We start from the raw sequence: 27254 nt of genomic DNA, 5'->3' as shown, positions 1-27254 counted from the left end.
ATCTGCTCACCACCTCAAGCTCAACCTTGACAAGACCGAACTGCTTTTTCTTCCGGGAAAATATTGCCCCACTCTTGACCTAGCAATCAACATCGGCCCGTCTGTTGTTTCCCCGACTCAGACTGCAAGGAATCTGGGTGTGACCCTAGATAACAACCTGTCCTTCACTGCAAACATCGCTGCAACAACCCGCTGCTGCAGATACACTCTTTACAACATCAGGAGGATACGTCCCCTCCTGACCCAGAAAGCAACGCAACTTCTGGTCCAGGCTCTCGTCATCTCACGCCTAGACTACTGCAACTCCCTCCTGGCTGGTCTACCTGCATGTGCCATCCGACCTCTGCAGCTCATCCAGAATGCAGCGGCTCGTCTGGTCTTCAACCTTCCTAAATGTTCCCACACCACACCGCTCCTCTGCTCACTTCACTGGCTTCCAGTAACTGCTAGAATCCACTTCAAAACACTGGTACTAGCGTACCATGCTGTGAATGGATCTGGCCCTTCCTACATCCAGGACATGGTTAAACCATACACCCCAGCACGTGCACTCCGCTCTGCATCAGCCAAACGGCTCGCTGCACCCGCACTAAAGCCAGTTGAGTAGCACTTGAAATGTTTTGGCTCTATGAAACCTGATGTACTTATATGATTCTGTCTTCTTCAAGTTTGTATCTTCTTGGTCGAATGCACTTATTGTAAGTCGCTTTGGATAAAAGCGTCTGCTAAATGCAATGTAAGGTAATGTAAGGTCATTCTGTATTTTATATTAATTTGTCTATACAACTGCTGTGAAGCACTTTGGGCTGCAATTATTGTATGAAAGGTGCTATACAAATATAAGGCTTATTATTATTATTATTATCAAGGTTGGGTTTAGTTGCAAGATTGCCTTAAAAGAGCTGCCTTACAAATAAACACGGTCTACATCGAACACAATGACCCACTTTCACCATTTCAGTTTAGTTAGTGGTTCCAAAAGAAACTGAAAATACTTTAACATTCCACTGACCTAACTAAACCATCACTGTACTGAATTACTTTATTAGGGATGGGTCTTAAACATAAATATTGAAATGATTTTAACAGTGAACTAATCAGCACTCAAGTGCCACTCGAGTGCCAGTCGAGTACTCCAACTCTTGCCACTTCTATGTGACTTCATTTGAATGTGAAATAATGTGCTTTTTACTTCGCTACATTTATCTGACTGCAGTTGAAAACCTCACACCAACACATAAATGAGTTCAAACTACTTCCAATTCAACCAAAAAACACTGTCAAACGGTGATGTTTAAGCTGTGAAAGTCAGTGGGTTTATGGGCAATGGTGTACACTAGATGCCGACATGTTGAATAAACATTGTATTAGATTATTGTTTTGTTTTTTAAATGACTTTCCTATCAAAACATATTGAGGTAATCAAGTGACATACTTTTGAGAGATGATGAGTTGTAAAGCTGGGTCTTTAGTTTTTAGGGTTTTAACAAATGAAAATGGGACTTTTAAATGAAGGCTGAAACAGAACTATCTTAATTGTGTCTCTTACATGTACTACAGCTGTAGTTCTCTGTAGTAGGTACTGTATATGATGCGTAAAACACAATGTTTCCATTGCATGTTCATTTATCTTTCTTCATTTACAATCCGTTTCTTTGGACCTCCTTTTTAAATAATCCCTCACCTCATGGCCCGCTCCGTTGTTCCAAAAAGGGCAAACGGTATGAAAGACTTTTCGACAGTTGAGGTTGAAGCCATCGGTGATGACGACATCGCCCTCTGGCAGCACAGTCGCCCCCCCTTCAGTCAGAACCGCCCTCTGCAGGCCTGGCCCGGCCGCCTGCAGGATGGCTTTAGACACAGCTCCCTGGATCAGGTCCATGTCCGCTGAGATGGTGTTGATGATGACGTCAGTCTGTGGACCAAAACCACAGCGTCTTCACAAGCTTAGGACTAAAAGTTCATTATTATTATCCTTATCTAAAAATACAGTAAAAATATTTACTGATTTCAGCTAGACTTTTATTACAGGTTAGTGCAAGATGACAAAATGAACTTAACTGGTTAACTTGGGATCACCTCTAAAGAATACTTATACACAGTTAACACATCCTGACATTTTCTGTCTCCGTTCTCTCCACCCACCCTTCCTCTCCATTCCAACCATCTATTCCCTTTCTAACCTCATCCTTAGCCACATCCCTTCATCTCTCACTCCTCTCATCCCTTCATCCTGACCCACATCCTGTCAGCCCTCCACCCATCAATCCCTTCCTCCCTCACTCACTCCCCTCATCCCTTCATTCCAACCCACATCCCTTCGACCCTCCCATATCAATCCCTTCATTCCTCTTTTTCCTCATCCCTTTATCCTCACAAACATACCTTCACCCCTCTATCCATTGATTCCTTCATCCCTCACTCCTTCATCCCAATCCACATCCCTTCGACCCTCCCACATCGATCCCTTCATTCCTCACGTTCCTCATCCCTTTATCCTCACCAACGATGGATGATTGAAGGGATCTTCAATCATCCATCCATTGATCCCTTCATCCCTCACTCGTCTCATCCCTTCACCCTTCCACCCATTGATCCCTTTATCCCTACATACCAGCATCCCTCCCTCTCCCTTTCCCTGCATCCTCTCTATCCGTCTCCTTTCATCCCTTCCTATTCAACTAGTGCATACTGTAGGTGCCATAATGCTACTTAGCCCAAGTTCATTATTTGTATTATTATTTGTTTACATCACTTTTATTTGTTTGTTGAGCACTTCCGGTAATTGTCACATGGGTGTGGTTTGTGTATTTAAGTCACCTGTTTCATGTCGAGTGCGGATGACAGAGGGTGAGCTTGTGCTGTCATTTTTTTCTGTTGACCGTTTTGTCCATGTTATGATTTTGTTTATTAAATATCCCAAAAACTATCTTGCTTCACTATGGACTTTCTCTTCGAAAACGCGTCACAGTTTATAGCCAAGTTTAGCCTCTCGGCGACTCAAACGCAACTGGGGATTGAGCCGCCACACATACTTTTCTAAATATCTAATTCCACCTACAGTCTGAGGTGCCTGTAATCAGCTCAAGCAGAAATTAGCCTGAGAGGGAACCCCCACCCTAAGTCTTCCTCTGCCCAGACTTCAGCACATCCAACCGGACCAGCCTAACAGATGGCATGCTTCCCCCACCTTCACCACTCCCTCCAAATGAATTCTTTAGATTGCCATATCGTTGTGGTGTGGTGTGGTCCCTGCTAGAAAACGCTATGCTATTCACGGACTCTGTCTACTAAGGCAGGGTTTGTACTTGTACACACTGTATGTCAATATCATCAATATCTCTATTCAGACTATATTCTTATATTGTATCTACTATCCATATAAAAAAACATGCTTGTTTTTGTTTAAACGTTTTCCTTTTTGACAGTGGTGTTTTTGGTAATGTTTCACTTGTTTCTAGTTTTCAGTTATTATTTATTGTTTTATTTTGGTGTACTCACCTTTGTCTCCTCTTTCAGTGTCAGGTTGTCTACTCTCCTTGTAACTAATGATTAGTGTAGTATGTTTTGTTTGTCTGTCGTTACTTGCTTGTTATGTACTCTCTGCTATAGTACCTTCATGTTTAAACCATTTAACTCAGCCTGCTACCCCCTTATCACTTTTTCTGCACTTGATGACTTTATGTAGATCGTTACCATAACCAATATGAAAAATGATAAAAACAAAAATGGTATCCAAGTTGAAGAATGGGAATTATTCTTAAAGCCAAAGTTAGTGGCATTCACCCGAATTTGTCCTATTATTACTTTTACCATCTAGTAGATATTACCTACCTAATCCACAACAGCTACATTCAGAATAAGGCATCTACAGAAACCTGCATCAGTAATATACTACAGTTTATCATCAACTGTTTTTCAATTGGTGCTTTAATAATACTCACAGTCTGGTCCTGGATGTTTCCCTTCAGCAGAACAATCCTAAGACCCTCCGACGTGGTCTGCTCCATCCTCCCTGACCTACAGCCAAAGAACATTGGTAATGTCATCAATGTGAATATGGTCACCATAATTGTGTTCGTTTTTCTTGCCCAAAAAGAACAAAATATGTTAAAAAGGAAACACTTCCTGGTCTACAAATTTGTATTCCTTATTTTTCCAGTTTGGTACTTTTCTTTTGTAAGATTAGCATTGGTTTGGATTTGTTCCAGACTCTATAAAAGACCTGAAAAAAATGTTTCTCGGATTCCAATACTGTGGTCTTTGAAACTTAACTTAAAAGAGCAAAAGCAAAAAGAAGCAACCAACAGAAAAGAAAGATACAAAGAAGATCCTTACCCTCCATGCCCTTCAGACCTGGCGTGTCCCCTGGGGCTCTGACTTTCCCTGTTACCTCGCAAACCTCCCTCAAATCCAGCTGCTCCTCCACGTTCTCCTCCGCGTTCTCCTCCTTTTCCTCCTCCGTTTCCTCGTCCGGGTTCTCCTTCACGTCCTCCTCGGCGTCCACCTCTGCGTCCTCCTCCTCTTTCAGCGCCTTGATGGCCCCTGGATGACTGGCTTTGACCTCGACCCCACTGATGTCTGCTGGGAAGTAAGCAATAAAGCTCAAACCCACACAAATCTAACTTCCAACAAGCATGTCTGACCTACGTGTTGTTAATTGAACTGGTATAAAAATAGAACTGTAGCAGCATATAGCCTTAGAATTGCTGAACACAACATTTTTTCCAATTGATCCCGAAACAATAAAAAAAAATCATCCAATTGATGTTTTATGGAGTTTGTTACTTTGGACAAAGCTAGCCAAGCTGTAGTATGCTGTAATAATAAGCAAAAGGTCCTCAATTTACCCTGAAGCCCCGGTGCCTCTTCCTCCTGCCAGCTGTGGTAGAGTCAAAATGGGTCCGAGGTCATTGAACTCTCTGTTGACAGCTGTGGCCAAGACCTTAACAGTGTTATGGATGTTGTCCACCAGCTGGATCTCCGTCAGTGACCGTGGAGCTCCTGGACTGTCACAGTACTCCCTCACTGCCTGTGCTATGGTGTCAGCACAGAGGTCCACAGGAAACCCGAACACTCCTGAGCTGATCGCTGGCAGTGCAATGGTGGAGCAGTTCACTTGCTCTGCTTGTTTCAGACTGTTTTTAACAGCAAGCTTCAGACGTGACACTGCTGTCATCTTATCTGAGTCATGGAACCGAGGACCGACGGCATGTACGACGTACTTGCAAGGCAGGTTGCATGCGCCTGTTACGATGGCTTCACCTGGGCGAAGTTTTCCATTTACCTGTATATGGTCATTGCTGATTTTCTGCAGTTCTGGTCCTGCAGCCTTGAGAAGTGCATGAGCCAGGCCTCCAATGTGCTGTAAGTCTTCATTAGCAGCATTGACCACCGCATCCACGTTTAGGGTACAGATGTCTGCATTGCTGACGGAAACTAGAACCCCATTGGCAGTCTTCACTTTGCAAAAACAAAGGCCATTTTCTTCCCCATAGTTCTCTTCTTCCTCTTCTTCTTGATTCTCTGGACAGAGCACGACCACACAGCTGTATTCGGTCATTATTGTAGAAAGGAAAAGGCTTCCTTGAGTCTGGAAGTACTTCTTGGCTCCAGGCTTATCCACAACAAAGTTGTCAGTGGAGAGAGCACTAGTCAGTTCCTGAAAGCAGCATTTGGCTTTCTGTACATGAAGACGAGCCCCTGCCAAAGTTATTTTTGGCCTCTCTGAATCAAATTGGACTTCAACAGCATTATCTTTGGCAATACTGAACCACTCTTGTTTTTTTTTATTCTCAATGAACAGAACAACAGCAAAAGACCCGACGCGAATGGTTTCTTTAACTTGTGAGAAGTTAACAATGAATTCCCTCAGACTATTGCTAACCTCTTTTACTGGAATCTGGAAGCCGGTCACAGTTATTTTGTTTCTTCTTTCTGGTTGGATCTGAATGGCCACTGTTTTATTCTTTAAGGAGTTGTAGGTGTCCAACAGCTGTTGGTTTAGGTCCACCCAGTTGTGAAGTTTCAGAACTTCTTGATCTTCCACATCCAGAGTCTCCACACTAAAAACTGTCTCCATCTTTTTCTCTGCAACAGCAAGGACAGGCTCAGAAGTCCCCAACAGTAAAACCCCTTTGCTATCAATGCTGTAGATGGCACTGATGCCTTGGGATGTGAACAGGCCCTTTGACATGTCCATGGCATCCACTGTATTAAGATAGTCTAAAAGACTTGGAGAGACATTCAGCTGCTTCTTACTCATACCCACGGTCCGCTCCAGGATCCATGACTTAGTCTTGTAAACTTCTGCAGGTAGTCCTGTAATGGTTAACTTCTGGGCGCCTTCATCCATCGAGATTTTCATGTCAGGGGAGATGTCCTGGGCAGCTTTGAGTAAGCCCTCCTGATTCAGGATGTAGAACTTTGCAGGGGACATATCCATACACTCAGATACACCTTCTGTCTGCCGTTTGATCTGGCTGATGGCTTTAAGAACAATGTTCTCCACAGGACCTTTGACTTTCTTTATATCGTCACCTCGGCCAGCCACAGTCAAAATCCCCCGGGATGCATCCAGAACGAGGGCAGCATCTTCCTTGACAACGGAACGGACTTCTTTTTCTGCAGCTTTCCATGCACTGGCATTCACTTTACATTCGAAGGCAGAGTACTGAGACATTTGCTGACGGAAGGCCTCTTGTGCTGTACTCATCCAGGTATCTACATGTCTGGCAGTTAGACCTTTCTGCCTTAAAAGGCTGGGGAGAGGGCTGAGTATTACATCAGGGTTGTCCAAATTCACGCTACAGAAGTATGAAGACATCTGATCGTTGATACTTTGGAACAGTTTCTTCTCCCGGAGGAATCTCCAGACTACATTGTGAACACTCTCTCTGAAAGGCTCGGGCATCTTCCATGTTGGTCGTTCTTTGCCGTACAAGGCGGTGCCCATGGACTCATAGTACGGATACACCTTGAAAGTTATGGATCGCATCGCATGGTCTTGTTTACGGCAAATGCTTTCCACAACTGCAGCAAAACAGGCAACAAAAAAGAAAGCTCAGGTAAATAATTGTTCTTTTTGTTAGAACACATTTCAACTTTAAATTACAATGAGCAATGAGTAGTAAAGCTAAATAAACAAACCTTTGGCGTTATTGAAAGTTGCAATAGCAGCATGTTCATCTGGGATCATGACGACATTGTCAGGCAGTGTCCAGCTCTTCTCAAAAAACAGCTCCAACATCTCTGGAAAGGAATCACAAATAAAGAATGAGAACTAATAATAGTGGAAAACACTGCTGGGAAACTGTGATTAACATTGTGTGTACCTTTAACCGCAGTCGGAGAAAGATTCTCCACGCGGACGCTCTCTGCTGCCTCCAGTGGTCGAGCGGTCAGTCCGTGTTTCTGCAGCTTCTGACTGCACCGACTGCCAGTGAGGAACTTGTCCACATCTGCAAAACACTCCTGATTACTCCTTCAAGACTGAAACCGCCGTATCAGGTGACAATTACACATGTTAGGAATGATTTAGCCTTAACCTACAACAAGGCCTGGTGAAAGGTCTGTTATCTCAGGTATATGTCCTCGCTCATTGGTGGATACATTTTCTATATATTTTGTTTCTTTCTCAGAATAAATACTTTTTTTCTACTAATTTAAAGGATGATTTATCCTCCGCTCATTTCATATGATTTCAAGAACAGCTGCTAAATGGATTTTGTGTATTGCATTCTGCTTCTTCAAATGTCAAATAATAAAAATGTCCCTTTTTCTTAAAAAGGGCAAAATTACCTCTATATGATAATATGGGCTATATATTGTAATATACAATTAGTTTACTCTATCAAATAAAATACGAATAAATGATTGTCATCCCAGTGTTATAACTCTCTTTATGAGAGGCTTCATGAGAGGCTTTGACTGTGTAGACTGACGGATCATTTTAGATGTCTAACACAATGTAGCTTAGGTTTGTTTAAAAAGAGCAACTATATGAGCTTTTATTGTATAAAGCGGTAAAATTAATAGAACTTTGACTCACAAACGCAAGAACTGTACAAATAATCACTGGTCAGGATGAATAAAAGAGAAGCTTTTCACAACATTTAAAACATAGTCACATTTATTACTTCATTTCATTTAAACATTTGGATGGATATTTATTTTTCTTTCTTTGTGCATAATTATCTAGTCATTTTCCATGCATCTTAAACGTGGTAGAAATTCTCCCCATTGCATGTAGATTTTTAGAATTAGTTTACTCCCATCTTTTCATGCTGCTGGCCATTTGAAGGACTAAATAATAACCTTGAATACTGAGCTGTGATGTTTTTGCTTTGTGATGCTAGTTTTGTAATCTTTAGACCCATTGATCCAATAAAAGATGGATCTGAATCTTTTTATTTCCTACCTGCAGGTTTGTTAAAGGTGATCACGGCTCTGCTGCTCTCCCAGATGATCTCCAGACTGTAGCAGGTCTCGTCCAAACCCGAGATGTTCTCCACCAGCATGAACAGCAGATCTCTGGACAGGCGGTCCGACACGTTGTCCAACACCACAGCGCCGCTCTGAACGGACTTCTCCTTCTCTGTATCGGTTTTTTCATCTGCTTCAAAGAAGTAAAATGCGAAAACATTGAAAAAGCAATTGGGTAAGATTTAGTATTTCCTATTATTTTAATGACAGATTCCTTGGAATAACTGTAATTAATAACAAGGGTTAATTTATTTGCAGCTGATCTGCGGTATTTATAATGACAACAAGACTATCTTGGTCTCGCTTATTAATCAATACATTTAAATAATGTATTGGTAGTGTACACCTTGTTGTGTATAGTTGTGCCAAATTAATATTAAAATAAATGTATTTGTAAAAAACATTTCAAGCAAAGAAGCCATCCAAAATTCTTAATAAACAGTGAAAAAATAAATACAAGTCATATTTTTGATAACAATATGATAAAAATGTTCATTAAATTACACATGTTCTGAATAATTTTAGGGAAAAATAGCTCAGAGGTTAATTGAGTCACTTGATAACAACTAGACTCTCCATGACAACCAAGCTAACGGATGAAAGCCATTACTGAAAGCTAAGTGCAACTTTCATTTAGTTAAGCACATAAGTACAAAAGGAACATTTGCAGCACCAACTTCCTGTAGTTTAACGTTGTTCCATGTTCTTTTTATTCAAACCCAGTTTTTGTACCCTCTTTTTTCTCTGCAGTAGCTTCAGGAGTCTTTAAATCTGCCGGTAAATCTGAGAATCAAGACATTCAGGTTTAGAGGATTTATCTTCACAACTGAACTCAATGAAACTCAGCAAATCAGTCAAACGTGTTCAATAAAAAATTATAATGCAATTTAAAATAAAAAATTACATTAAATTGTTTCAAACTATAACACTGTGATCATGAAACCAGAGAAGAAGAACAGAGTTTTACCTGAGGCGTCATCACTGTTCACTGGGCTCTGAGGTGTGAAAACAAAATCATAGCTTTAGTCAGGCAGAATGAACCAATGTCTAAAAATCTGTTTTTCATGCGAACTGTAAAAGTGAGATCCTCATCTGGGAATCCCACAACACATGAACAATGAATTTAGAACGTTTTTTGAAAATATAAGCAAACATCTAAACATTTGAATATACCATCACATATTTATAATAAATATCAGATAACAATTTTTTTTCCAATTTTTTTTAACGTTATTTTCTTTCAAACTCATATTGATTATCAGAATACCTTTATCAATCCTATTGATTGATTAATATTCTTTGTTATTCGTTGTATATGGAGGACCCTTAACTGTTGCTCTTTAATTACCCTCCAATCCTCAGAGGCCAGTATTGGGTCCACTCTTCTTCATAATTTACCTCCTTCCCCTTGGTACTGTCCTCCGACACCATAGAGGTTTCTCAATACTCTAATTTCCCCTCCTCGACTCCTCGGTCCTCCGGTAGTGACCCGGAAATGGATTTCAGCGCGCCATGTTGAAGGACATCTAATTTCTCTAAATGCACATCGAGGACCGAGCATCGAGGAGGCACTCTGGAGGAGCTCTAACCGAGAAGACACTGATGGGTCCTCCACGGCTCCTCCACGGATGCATTTCCGGGAACGGTGGAGGCGTTACGCACAGCCGGACTTATCTCAGCCAATGACAGCTCTGCATGCATCCCCTGGATATTATTTTAGTAACTACTTTCATCGCGACGCGATGTTTACAGTGAGAACAGCTGTGAGGTCCGTGCAGAAAGCAGAGCAGTGTGTATAATATATATCACTCAGTATAACAGGCCTACATTACTCTCTGTATTTGTATGCTGTAGTTTAGTAGATATCTACAAACAAAGAGTCGATATTTTTCTAAGACCATTTAGTGCTTCACATAATAAAATACACAACGGCTGTAGCCTGATTATGCTTTAGGAGCTGTAGGTGTGTGTGGTACAGTGTGTAGGTGTGTGTGGTACAGTGTGTAGGTGTATGTGTGGTACAGTGTGTAGGTGTGTGTGTTGTACAGTGTGTAGGTGTGTGTTGTACAGTGCGTAGATGCGGCGGACAGACAGGTCTCAGTTGGTTTGGTGTCCTATGCTTACTTTTAATACTTGTAAATACAACTTTTGGCCCGTAATTTCAATTCCCCATTTCAGCGACCAGAGAGAGGGGGGGGGGATATATCCAGTCTCTGATTGTGTTACATTATTATGAGAGTGCTTTCATACTTGTTTGATTCTGAAATTGTATATATTTATATAAATATATGTGTGTGTATATGTCCGCATCTGTAGCCTGTTATTGTCTCATTATACCGCACTGTGAATGAATTCAAAGTAAATATATAAGTCATCATGAACACATCTGTCCATCAGACAGAGGGTTGTGCCTCCTGTCATCATTAATGGAGTCTCTTTAAAATGACCGCTCAGAGGAGAGGAGTTCTCATTTCTCTAACCGCCTGCTGCTTCCCCTCCTCTCTCCTCGGTTCCCCTCCTCGGCTCCTCCGCTCACATCTCCTGTAGGCGGCACTAAGTCTCGAGGATAGGAGTCGAGGAGGGGAGTCGAGGAGGGGAAATTAGAGTATTGAGAAACCTCTCTTGATGTCTCATTTTACTGTTATGCTGACGACTCACAGGTCTACATATCCACCAAACCCAACACTGCATGCAGAGGTGGGAAGTAACTAAGTAGATTTACTCAAGTACAATTTTGAGATACTTCCATTTTATGCTACTTTGTACTTTGTACTCCACTACAATTCAGAGGTAAATGGTGTTCTTTTATTCCACTACATGTATTTAATCCCTTTAGTTACTTTACAGATGTGGATGAATGATGTGAAATATAATCAAGTGTTAAATCAGACTTGAGTTCCACCTGGAGTAAATTCACAAGCTACCCTGCAGTATACAAAGTCATTCAAACTAGCTGCACCTTTACCAGCTTTGATAACACTTTAATGATCAATCATTAAAACATATATTATATATTATTCTGAAATGGACCAATCTGCACAATGACTACTTTTACATTTGGTACTTTAAAGTGGACCTATCATGCTATATTTGAATAATGTATTGTAGGGCCATACCTATATAAGGTATATGTATACGTTTTCTTTTTCAAAATACCAAACAGATCATGCATTTTAGCCATGCCTCATTTCGCTCTATTTTGTTTTCCTCCGGCCTGTCTTTGCATGCGCTGCAGCTGACCACGCCCCCCTGCAAAGGAGGGGGCCGAGTTACGAGCGTCGTGTTACCATGCTGTTACCATGCCACGGCAACCTCTCATTCCCCTGATAGGTCAGCTCCTCCGTCCTGACGCCAGAGGAATGTTCAAATCTGTATCAGTCTGTATCAGATCCGTTGCAGGCCCGTTTTTAGAGATTTGGGTATGGAGGAAAAGAGAGAGGGTTGTGTTTTCTGACACTTGGTGAGTTCCCTGGAACACCGGGGACACATATTCATGTATAAAAGACGTACAAAAGTGCATTTTGCATGATAGGTCCCCTTTAAGTATATTTTGGTGATGCTATTACTTTTCTACTTTTAATTGAATAACTTTTTGAATGCAGGACATTTACTTCTGTGTTTCTTTAAGTGGTATGTATTGTAAGCTTTATTTCAGGGAGGCAACCTTCAGAAAATGAAGTTGATGTTACGAGGTATTCAGATTCATGAATATAGCAGCAAACTACCACATTTGCTATGTTGAGATTTATTGTAATGGTGTCTTAAGCATGTTGAGACAAGGTTGGGAGAAAAGTTTTTAAAATAAAAGTTAAGAGATGTATTACCGGTTTATATGTGACATTTAAGAGACACTGTGGAACTTTAACACTAGAACCGCCAATCGGGTCAATTTGACCCAGAGCTGTTTTTTATTGTGTGTAACTTTTTTTCAATAAAATATTAAAGTCTTCCAGTCCGTGACTTTTCCTGAAAGTGTGTTATGTAGCACCCTATGTTGTTAAAAATTGTCAATATGAAGTCAGATTGAAGAAATCGCCCAAAAACTTGCCATTTATACCTATTTCCGCCCAGCGGGTCATATTGACCCCACCCCTTTTCATATAAACATGACGTGTTGCTATAGCAACGCCTTTTGTCTACTGTGGTTCCTTATACATGTAGATTGAGAGATAGATTGAGAGAGAGAGAGATAGATGGATATATTGATAGATAGTTATAGATAGAGAGAGAGAGAGAGAGAGAGAGATAGAGACAGTCTGTAGTGAAGGAGTGCGCTCCCGCTCACGGGAGACTGCTCGCGCTGCGCTCCGCAGCAAACAGCTGTGGGGCGAGTTGAAAGTACGTTATGCTGGCCGCGGTGTCTAAATAATGCTTCCGGGCCAGCGGGCCATTTATAATGTCGAGCCCCGAGAGTCCACAGATTATATTGGTATACGTTTCATCCCTGTGCGATCAAAACTCACTGTTCAATAAAAGAACATTTTACCTTGAAAATCAATGTATTCTAATAGCGGGTCAATTTGACCCAGGTGGCGGTTTTAGGTATAAAAAAATCTCTGGCGGTTCTAGTGTTAAATGACACTGTGGAACTTCTTAAATATAATTTAATTAAACAAATGTGAAATTTAAGGAAAGAAATAAAGAGTTGTTGAGGTTAACATGGAGGGACATTAAATTAGTCCAAGAGGCTCCCCAGCGAACATGGTGTCTCTTGGATGTTTTTCTTGACTCTTAAATCACTGAGTTATTATCATCAACAATCTGTCTGCAGCTGCTGTGCACTTTAATCAGGTTATGGACACACCCTGTCAGACTGCAGAGTCCACATCAGCAAGTGTGTCAAAGTCCAACTTCCTGCTGCACCTTCAGGAATGTATTTACATGCAGATCAAGGAAGAAGAACCAATAATGTTATAAAAGGAGCAGGTGACTGAAAGCAGTCAAACAGACACACTATGTTTTTGTATTTAGGGACTGTAGGAAACCTCAGACACGTTCTCTACTCACCGGTGCAGAAATCAGACGTAACTTGAGCGTTTGATTCCCCACGATGATTTCATGATTCTTTCTGGCGATGACACGCTTGCGCACTGAAATGACAACAAACACTTTATTAACATCCCAGCAGTAAAAGTTTAGCCACTACTCTGAACACATACAGAATTGGAAGCAATGGTTTGACACTGATTGTTGATTAAATATTGGATTTAAAATGTTGATTAGCTCTGTTTCAGTTTGTAAGTAGAGAAGATGCTGGATCATTTCAAGCAGAGCCAAACGTTTTTTAATTATCATTTATGTACTACTTTTTCTCATGCATCTTAATATGAACTTAAATTCTGTAAATGTTGTACATCAATTTATAGTACAATTACGAGAGTTTTCACCCTATACTGTACGTATAGGGTGAAAACTCTCGTAATTGTACTATAAATTCATCAAACAGCTTTCCTCATTCATATTATTGTTGATAAAATGTAAAGAAAGAAATATATCAATATAATCCACCAATGAGAAAACCACTTAGCCTTTCAGAATTTATGGATTTACTTTTATGATCAGAATCAGAAACAGATGTATTGCCAAGTAGGTTTACACATACAAGGAATTTAAAGTGAAAAAAAAAAAATTCAAACTATTATAAAAATCTATTTAAAAAAAACTATAATACAATAAGATATAGAAAGGTATTTACATGAATAGTATGTACAGTATACTAAGACAACATACTAAATACTCTTAAAGTACTCTTCTATCGGACCAGATACCTGAAGAAAAACAACTTGGACCCAGAAAATAAATACTGTTTTTTCATACGGTTCTCTTAAAGAAGACATATTCTGCTCTTTTTCAGGTTCATATTTGTATTTTGTGTCTCTGCTGTGCTTTAAGGTTCAGGGTGGAAAACCCCCAAAAGCTTAATAGGGCCCCTTTAAACCAATATATTGAACTGTTTTAAAGCAGAGGATTTCAGTTTGAGCATCAGGTTGTCAGGTGTGACTGTGTGGGCCCCTTAGCAGAATTTAGCTGGTGTCCTCATTAGGCGCGTTCACACCAAGTACTTTGCCATATTTAGTGCCGGCGTACGGAGTACTTTTCCCTGAGGGAAGATTACGCAAATGAGCCGCCAACGTCACTTCGTCTTCTTTTATATATATCTGTTGTAATTTATTGTCTTTTATTGTGATTGTAGTAATGTGTTTTTGTTACACAAAAATCGCTTTTAAATGTGCTTTATAAATAAAACTTGATTTGATTTGATTTGATTCTGCTTTGGGTTTACTGGCAGGCCGCAAACAACTTCACGGCGTATACTGCCACCCGGAGTCCCCGGCCGGAAGTCCCCGGAGTTGGGGACTGGCTTCAGTAGAAGCTGCTGGGACTCCCAGCAGCTTCTACTGAAGCCTTCCGAGTAAATCGCCAGAACGCCGACACCTCCTCATCTCCACCGCTCCCATGTTTTATTTTGTGTTGCCATAAGTTAGTCTCTCTGCATTTGTGCACTGGGCGAATGCTAATGCTAATAATGCTAATGCCAGGATAATAAAATGGCGGCTCTACAAAACATTTCAGAGTTGTACGGGGCGTGGTTTGCAATTCGCCCAGCCAATCAGAACTGGGGCACTTTTTTCCCCCAGGAAAGTACCATCTCTCAGCAGGCACTAAAAATGGGGGTACAAGTTCCCGAGATTAAGTGCTCTTTTTGGTGTGAACGCGACATAAGGGGTACTAACGGAACTAAACGTGAAAAGTACGGTGAAAAGTACTCCGGTGTGAACGCGGCTATTGAGGACTTAGGGGACCCTTCACTACCAGAGATAACAGGAAGTGAAGGGTGCCCTAAATCTGTAGCTCCGCTCTGTTTCACAAAACTTTCAGGTGATTTTCAGTTCTTTAATTATGTCATTTGAACACATTTAAAACAACAGTTTGGTTTGTGTTCCAATACAATGTTCATTATTTGAAAGAGTCCCTTCCTCTACATCGGGGCGGCAGTACCGCCGTCTGTAGGGACTTGGCTTGGGAACTGGAGGGTTGCTGGTTCCAGTACTGTAATGGCCTGGCACTTTGAGAGGTGTGCCAGTGTCCCTCCCTGGCTCTGCTGAGGGGCCCTTGAGCGGGCATCAGACCCCCACACTGCTCCCTGGGAGCTGTATAATATGTGCTATACTGCTAATACTAAGATAAGATAAGATAAGATAGGACTTTATTATTATTTATTTATCCCTAAGGAAATTGTTGTGCCAGAGTTACAAAGATACAATAAACACAGCAGCATACAAATAAAACTATACATTAACAGTGTAGTAAAAAGAGCAATTAAATAACTACAAGTAACATAGGCAGTCAAATTATTTATGTCAAAAATGTATGGCGAGCAGTATTGAGTAGTGCTCAAAGACTCAATTATTATTGTTTCATAATAATCGAGTCTCTGATCCACATCACCATTCCTCGGCTGTGACTCATCACCCGAACAGTATCATGCCTCGCAGCACGGGCGAACAGTTCATGAGCGTGCTCACTAGCGCACCTCCCCCACCCCCCACCCCCCACCCCCCAGGAGGAGGTGAAGTGCATGCTGGGAATTCATGTGACAATCTGAGCTGAGATCAGTGTTAAAATGTCATCTGAAAGATTCAAAGTAGGCCTACAAAATAAAAAGTGTTGTGGTGAATATAAAATAAACAATGAGTTTTAAATAATTATTAACTGAACAGTGTACAACAGTCCACAGAACCTTGTGTGTCGCAGTAAAACTGCCAGGCCTGTAGTTTGTTATGACATCAATAATGATTTGTTGTAGAAACGTTTTCAAACTGTCTTTCTTCGAAACTTTAAATATTTAAAATGTTATTACCACCAGAAACACAAGCAGTAACTTGTTGTTTTCGTAGAATTTAAGCAGTAACTCACCCTCCGGGCATTGGAAGTATACGGCCGCTCTCGGAGCTTCTTCCTCGGCCTCCACCCGGCAGTCCCCCCCGCTGGATTTCTTCTTGCTCCCGAAGTAAAGCTCCAGTTTGTTCTTCACGGTCTTGGTCTGGGCCGGACCCCAGTCCCCCTCCACGGTCACCGGTGGCGGACTCTCGGTCTGCTCCATCGTGTTCTCCGGTAACTCTCCGACAGACTGACAACAACACACGGAGCTCTCTCAGGCCGCGGCTGCTTTCACTTTCGTTTCCTCTCTCAGGGAAACTTAAACCTGCTGCTGACTCACAGAAAGTTTAACACAAGGAGGCTTCGACATATTACAAATGACTTCCCGTAGGCTGATAATAATACATATCTATTCATCAAATATCAATTAAAACATAGTTTAGGAACAACATCCCCCCCAGCAGTGCTGTAAAGTATAGGCTAACTAAGTTACTCAAGATTTACAATTTTGATATACTTGTAGCCTACTTTACTTTTTTAGTTCAATTGTTTGCTACTTTGTACTTAACTACACCTACAATTCAGAGTACAATCATTCGTTGATGAACTGAGTTCATAATATGGGCTGGACTCATTTAGGGACCAACGAAGTGCTGTTATTATTGTCAGGATAATTAATTCAAGCTCTTCTCTCTTCATCATGTGACCTAATAACTTCAAAACACTGTCTGAAAAGAAAACGAGTCTTTACACAGCAGACACACCTCTTTATATTGAACTTTGGTACTTTCTTTATTTACTATGAATATTTGTATTGAAATGTCAGCGTTTTTCTTCAATACTGTAGCTTAAGTCATGTGACCTAATATCTTCAAATCCATTTCAGAATGTAATACTATCTTTACACATCAGACACACCTCATTATAATAGATGTTGGTCCTTCCTTCATTATTTATTAATATTTATATTGAAAATTCAGTGTTTTTGATGTAATAGCATATATGTCATGTGACCTTATAACTTCAAATCACTCTTATAAATTAATACTAGTATGTAGACAGCAGACATACCTCTTCATATTGGATTTGAGTACTTCCTCTATTTCATATTAATGTTTTTATTGAATATTCAGTACATATTTTCAATAGCTTCTCTGTCATTTGACCTAATAACTTCAAATAACTCTCAGAAATTAATACTAGTCTGTACACAGCAGACACATCTCTTTATATTGGATTTGGGTACTTCTTTTATTTAATATTACAAATGTTATTGAAAATCCAGGGTGCTTTTCTTTCAAGCCCCCTGGCTCATATTGCAGTGCCAGTGTTTGTCCAGCAGGTGTCAGTGCAGCTCCACGCACAGTGATGCTGCCGGCACCACGTGTCTTGTGATTTTTATGTTTTTATACAGAGGCGAAGTCCCTCCCCTTCCGGTGGGACTCATGGGACCTTATTTCGGAAAAAGTTTGTATTGAAGTCAATGGAGAGAGAAAGATTATCTTTCGATCCCGTTTGAATTGTGCCACGAATTACACATATGATGTTTGTCAATCTTAAAAAATAATTTCCATGTCAAAAAAGTCACAGTTTGTCGTAAAACTGTTGAAATATAAGACTATGAAAAATACGCAACTAGAAAGACTACAAATCCCAGAATCCCGGTCCCGCATGCTGGCTCTTACGGAACCGACTAACTCCCCTTGTGTGTATGTACAGCTCTCAACATGCCCAGACTTGTAGTGATTTTCATCCATTTTAATACTTTTCGCCTCATTCTGAAAGAAAGAAGTGAAATGTGCCAACGTGACGGCCGTCTTGGTGTGTGGTGCGAGACGGGAGATGTAGTTCATTGAGCGGTTTCACACAAAAAAAGTGTTACTTCACAGTTTTACGACACATTTTTATTTTTTTGACTTGTAAAATTATCTTTTAAATTGACAAACATCATATGTGTAATTCGTGGCACAATTCAAACGGGATCGAAAGATAATCTTTCTCTCTCCATTGACTTCAATGCATAACTTTTCCGAAATAAGGTCCCATGGAGCTCAACCGGAAGGGGAGGGACTTCGCCTCTCTTTAGCTTCTCTGTCATGTGACCAAATAACTTCATACTCAGAAATCAATACTTGTCTGTACACAGCAGACACACCTCTTTATATTGGATTTTGGTACTTACTTTATTCAATATTATTATTTGTATTGAAAAATTACGGGTTGGGAATAATTTGGACTACCTATGTTGCAAATGTATCATCTTTTCAATTTACACACGGCATCTATTGCACGTATGTCCGTCCTGGGAGAGGGATCCCTCCTCTGTTGCTCTCCCTGAGGTTTCTCCCATGTTCCCCTTTAAACTGTGGGTTTTCTCTGGAAGTTTTTCCTTGTACGATGTGAGGGTCTAAGGACAGAGGGTGTCGTATTGTCATACTGATATTCTGTACAAACTGTGAAGTCCACTGAGACAAATGTAACATTTGTGATATTGGGCTATATAAATAAATATTGATTGAATTTCACACCGCATTTTCTTCAGGAATTGCATTCTATCTACTGCTGTACATAAAGGTGAGGTTTTGCCAACTGAAGATGCAGTGTTAAAGACTCAAGAAAACACTTTATTTCATCACATAGGAGGAATACATTGATTTCATTCAATTAAAATCCTTGTTGAGTAAATACGCTCATATGTATGTAAGCATTTAGATACATGACTTGATGAACAAACTGATGTAACATGACAAACATTTTTCTGTGTCCACTTATTAGTCTGATGTTAGAAATGGAGACTAGGTGTCTTCATAATGTTCTGTTCACGGCATCTGGCAAGCATCAGGCTTCATCTGTGGATTTTTCTTCACCTGCAGAGAATACAAATAGAACAATATCATCGCCATGACTAGTAAGGCGACTTTCAACACCTGTATTTGTGGGTTCTAATACCAGAAAAAACAGTAATGGAGTTAGAGGGCACACCGGGGGTCTAACTTTTGATAATGCAAATGGAATAAATTCTATGCTATTTATGATACACATATGATCATCATTAAAGATCAAACTGCCTGATAGCATATTAAGTAATGTAAATGAGCTCCACCTCTAACAGTTGGAACATTACATGATATTACTATTATAGATATTGATGAACACAATTACAATCCAACAATATAAAATGTATTATTTCGAAATGGCAAATTCTGCATAATAGGTGCTTTACGTATTGCCCTATGGGTATGATGCTAATTATTGTGCAATCTTACATAAGTTAGTGTTTTTTATACTTTGGTGTTGTTACTTGACTTAATTACTTAGTGACACATGTGGGGAAAAGGATAATTTAGTAGCAACAGTTATATGCACCTCAACACAGGTCGGTTTATTGCAGTTTATGAGCTTTTTATTCGCTGTTAATAATGACTTCTTCTCCGCTTAGTGACAGTGGAAGGGCCTCACACTAAAACGTTGACTTTAAATAAATGTATTATGTCAATACATACAGTAACTGTATTAGGTTAGTTGAAAGCAATACTATTACCTATTATATGTGAAATCTGTTGACATAATACATTTAATTTAAGTTCATTTAATGAAGTTTAATGACAGTGCATGATGATAAGAACACAAACATGTCTTTGTAAAGTTAGGGACTAGGAAATGTATCATTTCAATAAGTGTATTGACTAAAAGTATGTGTGTGTTTGTGTGCGTGCATGCATGTGTGTGTGCGTGCGTGCATGTGTGTGTGAGTGAGTGAGTGTGTGTGTGTGTGTACGTACAGTCAGCTTTGGTTGGAGGTGGTGGTGGAGGTGGAGGAGGTGGTGGTGTGGCGCAGGTGTAGGACACCTCCAGGTACCTGGTGTCCTCCACACACTCATATTTACTAAACACCAGCTCAGTGACGGGGACCTTACAGGACCTCTTGTTAGCACAGCTGGAGACAGACAGACAGACAGACAGACAGACAGACAGGCAGACAGACAGACAGACAGGCAGGCAGACAGGCAGACAGACAGACAGACAGACAGACAGACAGACAGACAGACAGACAGACAGGCAGACAGGCAGACAGACAGACAGACAGACAGACAGGCAGGCAGACAGACAGACAGACAGACAGACAGACAGGCAGACAGGCAGACAGACAGGCAGACAGACAGACAGACAGACAGACAGACAGACAGACAGACAGACACACACACACACAGACACACACAGACAGACAGAATGTCAATTAAATCAATGCCTGTCAGTTGCTGAGGAACTACAACATCCATGAAAACCTATAAGACCAGGTACATCATCTTATCTTTGTCAATATCCATAAAACTCACCAACGCTCTGTTCGAAAGCCAGTTTTTCATCTAATAATGTCTAAAAACTTTACTTTATTTGCTCTTTTTTTTCCTGCTGTTATTGGTGAGACCATCAACTTCTTATTTAAGTAAAAGTAGCAATACATTTATGTCAAAGTATTCTTAAGTAAAAGTACAAAAGTATTGTCAAGTATAAAAAGTACTAATTCTGCAGAAATATGGCCTCCATATTTGATATATTATTTAACATTATCAGATTATTAATATTGTTGCATAACGCAATAATATCAGGTTTAAATAAAGAATATTAGGTATAACTTATTATTATTGCTTTCAACCAACATAATGTGATATTTGTTGAAATAATACATTTCATTAAAGTCAACGGTTCAGTTTTTTCAGTGTATAATGCAACATCTTAATCTGAAAAGTCACTTAAGCTTAATAAATAATACATTAATGAATAAGTAGTGCAGTAAAAGTATTTATAGTGCTTGATTAAAGATACTTAAAGGTAGGGTAGGTAAGTTTGAGAAACCGGCTCGAGATCGCTAGAATTTGAACATACACAACCGGAGAAAATCTGCCACTTCCTTCAGACTTCCTTATAGAGCCCCTCCTCCAACACACATGAACGCGCACATGACCAATGAGGGCACGAGATGAGTTTGTGCACAGGTGGAAGGCTGACAGGCAGGTAGGCCATCCGGTTATTTTAGCCGGGCCGTCGTGCTTTTTATGGCGCATTTCCACTACACGGTCGGCCTCGGCCACACTCGGTACGGCTCGGTACGGCTTGGCCGCGTTGGGCCTTAACAGGGCCGACTCACTTCATGCTGCGCTTCCATTACAGTTTAGGAACTGGGGTAGTTACTATAGTAACGCAGTGTAGGCGGAGCCGTGACGTCATCTTCAATGAGAAATCCAGAAACACAACACAACCGTTAGCTGTTAGCACTCAGAGCTCACAGCTCCTTATATATGTTCAGAAACTCGACAAAAGTTAAACAAGTACACACCACAGACTGCCTGTGTCATGGTGAATACAGTCGCTGCTTTATTTATGTCTGTATAGGCCGTTGTTGTGAGTGTGGACGGTCGGGGCATATACTGCGTTAGCTTAGCCAATCTCCATCTAGAAAAACACGAATTTTAAAAGGTTTTTCGCCTGCCGTCTGTCTGCAGACTTGACAAAGCATTAATTCATGGTTTTTACTAACCGGTATCAGTATGTTGTTACTTCGGCATCATTTTGAAACGTGTATTACAATTAAATCACGGTCAAATATGTCCATCTTGTTGTAGTTGTAGCCCTCTTGCCAGCGCTCCTCTCTCTAGTTTAGCATACTCAGCCCGACTCAGCCCTGTTTGTTGGCCCCGATAGAACCACAATTTTCTAGGGCCAGAAAAGAGGGGAAAAAGTGGCCCCGCGCCGTGCCGCGCCGGAACGAGGCCTAGTGGAAGCACAACCAAAAAAGGGGACGGCACGACACGGCACGCTTAAAGCGAGCTACGCGCTGCAATGGAAATGCGCCATTACAGTACTACGGCTTCCACAGATGACATTTTTTTATGGATTTTTTGTCAAAGCACTTAAGATATTCATTGCTATCGGGATGTTAAGAGCATTCCATGGAATATAACAAAAAGTGTATCTCGAGCCGGTTTCTCAAACTTACCTACCCTACCTTTAATGACTTTCCACCATTGGGCCTCACCATGTTTGGCGTATAACTAGGGCTTGTGGCAAAGGGTTTTGATTTGAGGCTGCTAAAAAACTCATTGTTTAAATCAAAAACTAGATCATTTTGATTTAAAAAAAATAGAGAAATGAACATGGAATGAACAGACAAAGTCTCTGGAAGTTCTGGTTTCACCGCAGCTCGCTCTGTTTGTCCTGTAATAAGTAACTGTGGAGCTGTTCTGACCTCAAGTGGAAAAATGAATATGTGGATAAATGAGTCTTACAGATCCTCCACCACCATCTCCGACCAGGGGAAGGAGCAGTAGGTGTCCGGGCCGTCGTCTGGTTGGGCTTTTCCCTCGCCGCACCTGGTCCCCACCCCCACCTTATACAGGATGTGATCCAGCTTTATCTTAGCGCCAACATCTGCAGCAGGAGGAGGACAAAGACAATAGAGTGTCAAAAAATGATCACCATGTTCTTCATTTCCTTTCTACAAACACACACATACTTTGAAGATAGATCTTTTGGTCCCACACTTCTCTCTAGACTTCAACATATCAAACACTATTGGACTATTGTCATGACATTTTCTACAAACATTCATATTTCCAGAGTATGAATTTAAATAAGTTGTATGAATTGTTATTTGGTTACCATGAGGTCCACATTATAGAACGATAATTTTGTCGAATACATTTGTTAATGACCAAAATAAACATTTTAGCACACTGATATTAGCATTTAGCTCAAATACCACTGTGTCTCAGGAAAAGTGGAATACTTGATGTGCATTTAATGGACTTCTATCAACACAGGTCCTGCTCTGGACTCTATGGGTAATACTGTCCTCTGCTGGGAGTCTCATGACATAACAATATTTTATTTTGACAAAATCTGACCTTGTTTCTGGGACTTGAACATGATTGTTGAAGCACAAAATCCCAAATATACAAATGACATATGACTGGTTGCCAGTTCACTTACGTATTATATGCTGCTAATTATTCTCCTTTTTTTTAAGCATGGTGTGCTCATTTTTTATTTTATTACACATGTGCTTTCTTCTTTATTTAATGTGTTAGCCTACTTATTTTTATTTTTATTCATTTGGACTGTCCCTTTGCTACTGTAAATGTACCCGCCCTAGAAAAACTAGGATTCTGATCTACTGAAAAATAAATTTGCTCACCAACTGACTGACATCATTTATAACCATCAACCCTCTGGGGACAGGAAGTTTCCACAAGTTTAACTATTTAGTATCGCACATGGTCTTAAAGTGTGCAAGTGCATTTGGTGCTTGTTTAAATGGCGGATTGGAGTTGGAGAGTTGAGGGTTTGGGGGTTAAATGTTTGAAGTCCTTGGCTGGTTTACCCTCTGCCTTTTCTGCCCAGTGAACAGCGTATGAAGTATACAATTACCTAGGAGCTAATGCCTGTCCAAACTAGCTTTTATGCCCCACACAATTGTCAGTTTTATAGTAAACATTAAATATGATATACCTGTTTTGGTAAATTCTGCTTTACGGTTAAACGGTTGGTATACTATAACCTGTCAAATTGGACCTGTTTCTAAATGTTTTAATGTCGGACTAAAGGGTTATTTAAAAAATATCATGAAGGGTTTCATACTAGTGTTCCCTTTGCAAGTAAAAGTAGTGTTCACTACTTTCATTACTTTCTGTTTTTATTTGATAGCGTCTTGTGCCATTGAAGATTTAAAATGGTTTCTAACTGAATCCTGACTAAGCTGTGCCATATCCAGTCATGCTGTGCTCCTGTGATCTTAACTGAGGTTATAATAACTCAAACTGTTGCCTTTTTTAACAAAAGAATAAGGCTTAATTTTGTGTTAATGAGGTTTCTTGATCATAAGATAACAGATTAGTAACACTTTTGGTAATGAGTTGAATGAGTTAGAAACAGTCATAATGTTTAGTCATAGTAACAATAAAGTGTAACATGACTGAATAACTCTCTTCCCATAAGACGAGAGTGTGTTGAAGGGTGTTCCTGTGTTTCTTACCACATGAAATCTCTGCGGTTTCATTGAGACAGGCGTAGATGACTTCTCCCTCTGTCAAAACACAACCAGATCACAAATCATCATCATCGTCGTGCTTTCTGCCCCTTGTGTTAGTCTTTTTTTGTAATTACAATCAAATATCTCCAGTAAAATGATCAGAGATGTTTAGTTTTTTAGATTTTAAATATCTGTATGTATTCATTTGTTATGAAACTGTAAAAAAGTTATGCAAGTTATTAGTTTGACACCTTCTTTTCTATACAAATGCTGTCAAAAGACATGACTATGAATTTTTCTTTTGAATCCAGTTTAATGTTTCATTGAAAGACTTACCAGCAGCACGAGTGAAATACCAAGCAGTAGCTAGCACTGAAAACACAACACGAGTTTATTTAGGTACAACACACTTTTTTTAACTGTAATTCAGAACATGCATTTAAATGCATCATAAAACAGTTTGATATACATTTATGTTAAAACTTTTTTGCATTTGTGACCTATTGATGTCAAAATGAAATCTGAAAAATGACAGCAGTCTTGAATTGGGGTGGATATACGAGCTGTTATTAAGCTCTGAATGTATTTTAATTTATTTCAACATACATGTAGAGAATCCTGAAGAAAATGGCAAATCAAATTGCATGCAAAAAATAATTTTGTGTCCACAATTCGTGTTAATGCATCATGCTGTTGGACAACATTATTCAGTCAAATAAATATTTATTATACATGTATAATGAACTAACTATGTTTTCTAAGCTTGAAAACCCAAATGATTCCAAATATATACACACATATGTACATATACTGCATTGTATGTATATGAGAAACATAATTAGAGAGAATAAAGAAATACAAATAGGGATGCTGCATATTTGACTAAAGTAGAGTGGGTACTCACATCCGAAGGCGACCAGCCTCAGTGGGACCATGTTAGCGTCTCTCAGCCTCTCTCCTGTCTTCCACCTGCAGACGGTCTGAAAGTGAGAGCAGGATCTGGACGTCCAGGTATTTATGTGTCCGTCCTGACAGCAGACATGCAGACGCCTGCCCCGCCGCTGCAGGCACGCAGGGCCTCCTGACCCAGATGTGATGCGCATGGAAAACCCTGCGGAGCTGCAGGAGAGACATCTATAAATCCACAGGCTCCAGGACCTTTAACACTTTAGATCCCAGCTGCACCTCATTCTCCTGCATGTTCCTCATTAGGAAGCTCAGAGCTTAAAAGAAAAACATCTGGATCTGTTAACCTGGGGATGGAAACTGTGCAAGCTAACAGGCACAAATGTACAAAGTGTGCATGTTTTGAGCACCCTATGACCCTTTTTATACTAGAACATATACAAGGTGTACATAGGGGGCTTTAATCTTTCCTAGAAAACAGACTACAGGGCACAAACACTGACTCCTTTTACCAAAAAACAACTGAGTGTTATTGAGCTACATGTCACAGAAGCCCAAATGATGAAGGTGGGGAACATGCCAGCCAATCAGAGCTTTGTAGGCAGGATATGAAATGAAGACAGCATCGTCTTTTAGTAGAAAAATAAGGACATCATGTGGGGACGAGTATGGACATGATGCTTGCAGCTGTACAGGATGTTGTTAGTCAAGTCACAGAAATAACAACTCTTGAATCAACAAGCACACTTGGAGAGTAACGGACACACAAAAAACACATTTAAACACATTTGTTCTTTTTTAATTCAGCAGGTGAACCTATATGTTCATAAAATAGTGTGTGTATTAAACTAAAACGGAGCATTTTCTGTCAGCTCAGATTTTATTTCTGCTTTTTTAAACTGTAGTATGTGCTCATGTGTTTCATTGTTGGTGTATAGCTGCTGCCTGAATATGCTGAATGAAAGGCAAGTTTTACTATCAATAAAATCCTTGCTGATCTTAAATATCTTGATTTCTTCTTTTCTAAGGTCACATTGTTCGGTTGTCTTACATAATACACTTAAATATTGATATTTCTCCTCTCTTGTATTTATTTGCATTGCATTTCTTTGACGTAGACTGACATTTATATTTTTCTTTGTTGATTAATCTGGTAATTAAATGTCTGGTCTGTGATTAATGTCAACCAATTAATCCTCTATCCGGCGATCTGTGTTGGAAAGTGACAATTATGATGGCTGCCAGGGGCCAACGCGCTAAAACGGCCTGAAGCACTTACATTCGTAGGAACACGCTGCACTTTCAAAAACGATATAAGTACAAAACACAAATGTGACAAAACACACACACCAACTTCACAACACATGGGCAGCATTTAGAAAACTTTGCATTTTGAGTAAATCATGCGCAGGTTTTACTAAAAGTGCTGCATAAATGAACCGTTGTGATTATGAAATGTTTCTTCTTTTGCACGTGTTTTGGCACGTTTGTGTTTTTATATCTGCAGCGTTTTTGAAGCTGCAGCACGTTTCTCCTAACGGAAGTGTTTTGGTCCGTTGTAACCCACTGTGAACAATTATTTTAGATCCACAAATTATTTAAAATGAAATAATTATCTAGTTAATATTATGTTACTCCAATGGTGGCCTGTATATTATGTATGACAGTAGTATAACTTGTATTTAAAACACTGTAAAGTACTATTATCCTTTTATTTATAAGCAGGAAACCTATGACTTTGTGTATGATTTGACTCTTTTAATGTGGAGATGGTTATGCTTTTTATATTAACACCTAAATTACATACATGGTGATACATGTGGATTGTTATTCTCCAATTTAAGTCTGATAATCTTATAAAAAAATGATGTGTCACAACAGTCTTATGAATTACAGGACATTGGCATTATGTGGCTATGAAGTGCATTGCATTATTCATTATTTCAAAATGAGG

The 27254-nt window shown here is 39.9% G+C and overlaps 2 protein-coding genes across 2 annotated transcripts in view; both read right to left on the bottom strand.

The window, feature by feature from the left end:
• LOC117472989 (protein mono-ADP-ribosyltransferase PARP14-like) overlaps positions 1–16702 on the bottom strand; it is a 37919-nt gene extending 21217 nt beyond the window's left edge. The window contains 11 exon segments of the mRNA XM_034118457.1: positions 1685–1915; positions 3945–4020; positions 4339–4581; positions 4851–7032; positions 7150–7251; positions 7335–7460; positions 8420–8617; positions 9217–9267; positions 9452–9479; positions 13492–13574; positions 16402–16702. Of these exon segments, the coding sequence (XP_033974348.1) occupies positions 1685–1915; positions 3945–4020; positions 4339–4581; positions 4851–7032; positions 7150–7251; positions 7335–7460; positions 8420–8617; positions 9217–9267; positions 9452–9479; positions 13492–13574; positions 16402–16588 (3507 nt within the window). The 5' untranslated portion in view covers positions 16589–16702.
• Positions 16703–19024: 2322 nt separating this feature from the next.
• LOC117472999 (L-rhamnose-binding lectin SML-like) lies at positions 19025–25391 on the bottom strand. The gene is made up of 6 exons (XM_034118467.1): positions 25299–25391; positions 24731–24766; positions 24398–24448; positions 22653–22794; positions 20148–20302; positions 19025–19232 (listed from the first exon to the last, which is right to left on the bottom strand). The coding sequence occupies exons 1-6, from the start codon at positions 25327–25329 to the stop codon at positions 19204–19206; spliced, it is 444 nt and encodes a 147-aa protein (XP_033974358.1). The 5' UTR covers positions 25330–25391; the 3' UTR covers positions 19025–19203.
• Between the last annotated feature and the right edge of the window lie 1863 nt (positions 25392–27254).

Source organism: Trematomus bernacchii, unplaced genomic scaffold, assembly GCF_902827165.1.
Source record: "Trematomus bernacchii unplaced genomic scaffold, fTreBer1.1, whole genome shotgun sequence".
NCBI classification, from domain to species: domain Eukaryota; kingdom Metazoa; phylum Chordata; class Actinopteri; order Perciformes; family Nototheniidae; genus Trematomus; species Trematomus bernacchii.
This window is presented reverse-complemented; position numbering and strand designations above follow the sequence as displayed.

What these genes read in the sequence shown, in the direction of transcription:
- LOC117472999 (XM_034118467.1), bottom strand. Translation starts at nt 25,329, where the DNA reads ATGGTCCCACTGAGGCTGGTCGCCTTCGGAT. An exon ending in GTATTTCACTCGTGCTGCTG is followed by an intron (nt 24,449 to 24,730) that starts GTAAGTCTTTCA and finishes GTGTTTTGACAG; the next exon opens with AGGGAGAAGTCATCTACGCC. An exon ending in AACCGCAGAGATTTCATGTG is followed by an intron (nt 22,795 to 24,397) that starts GTAAGAAACACA and finishes CTCCTGCTGCAG; the next exon opens with ATGTTGGCGCTAAGATAAAG.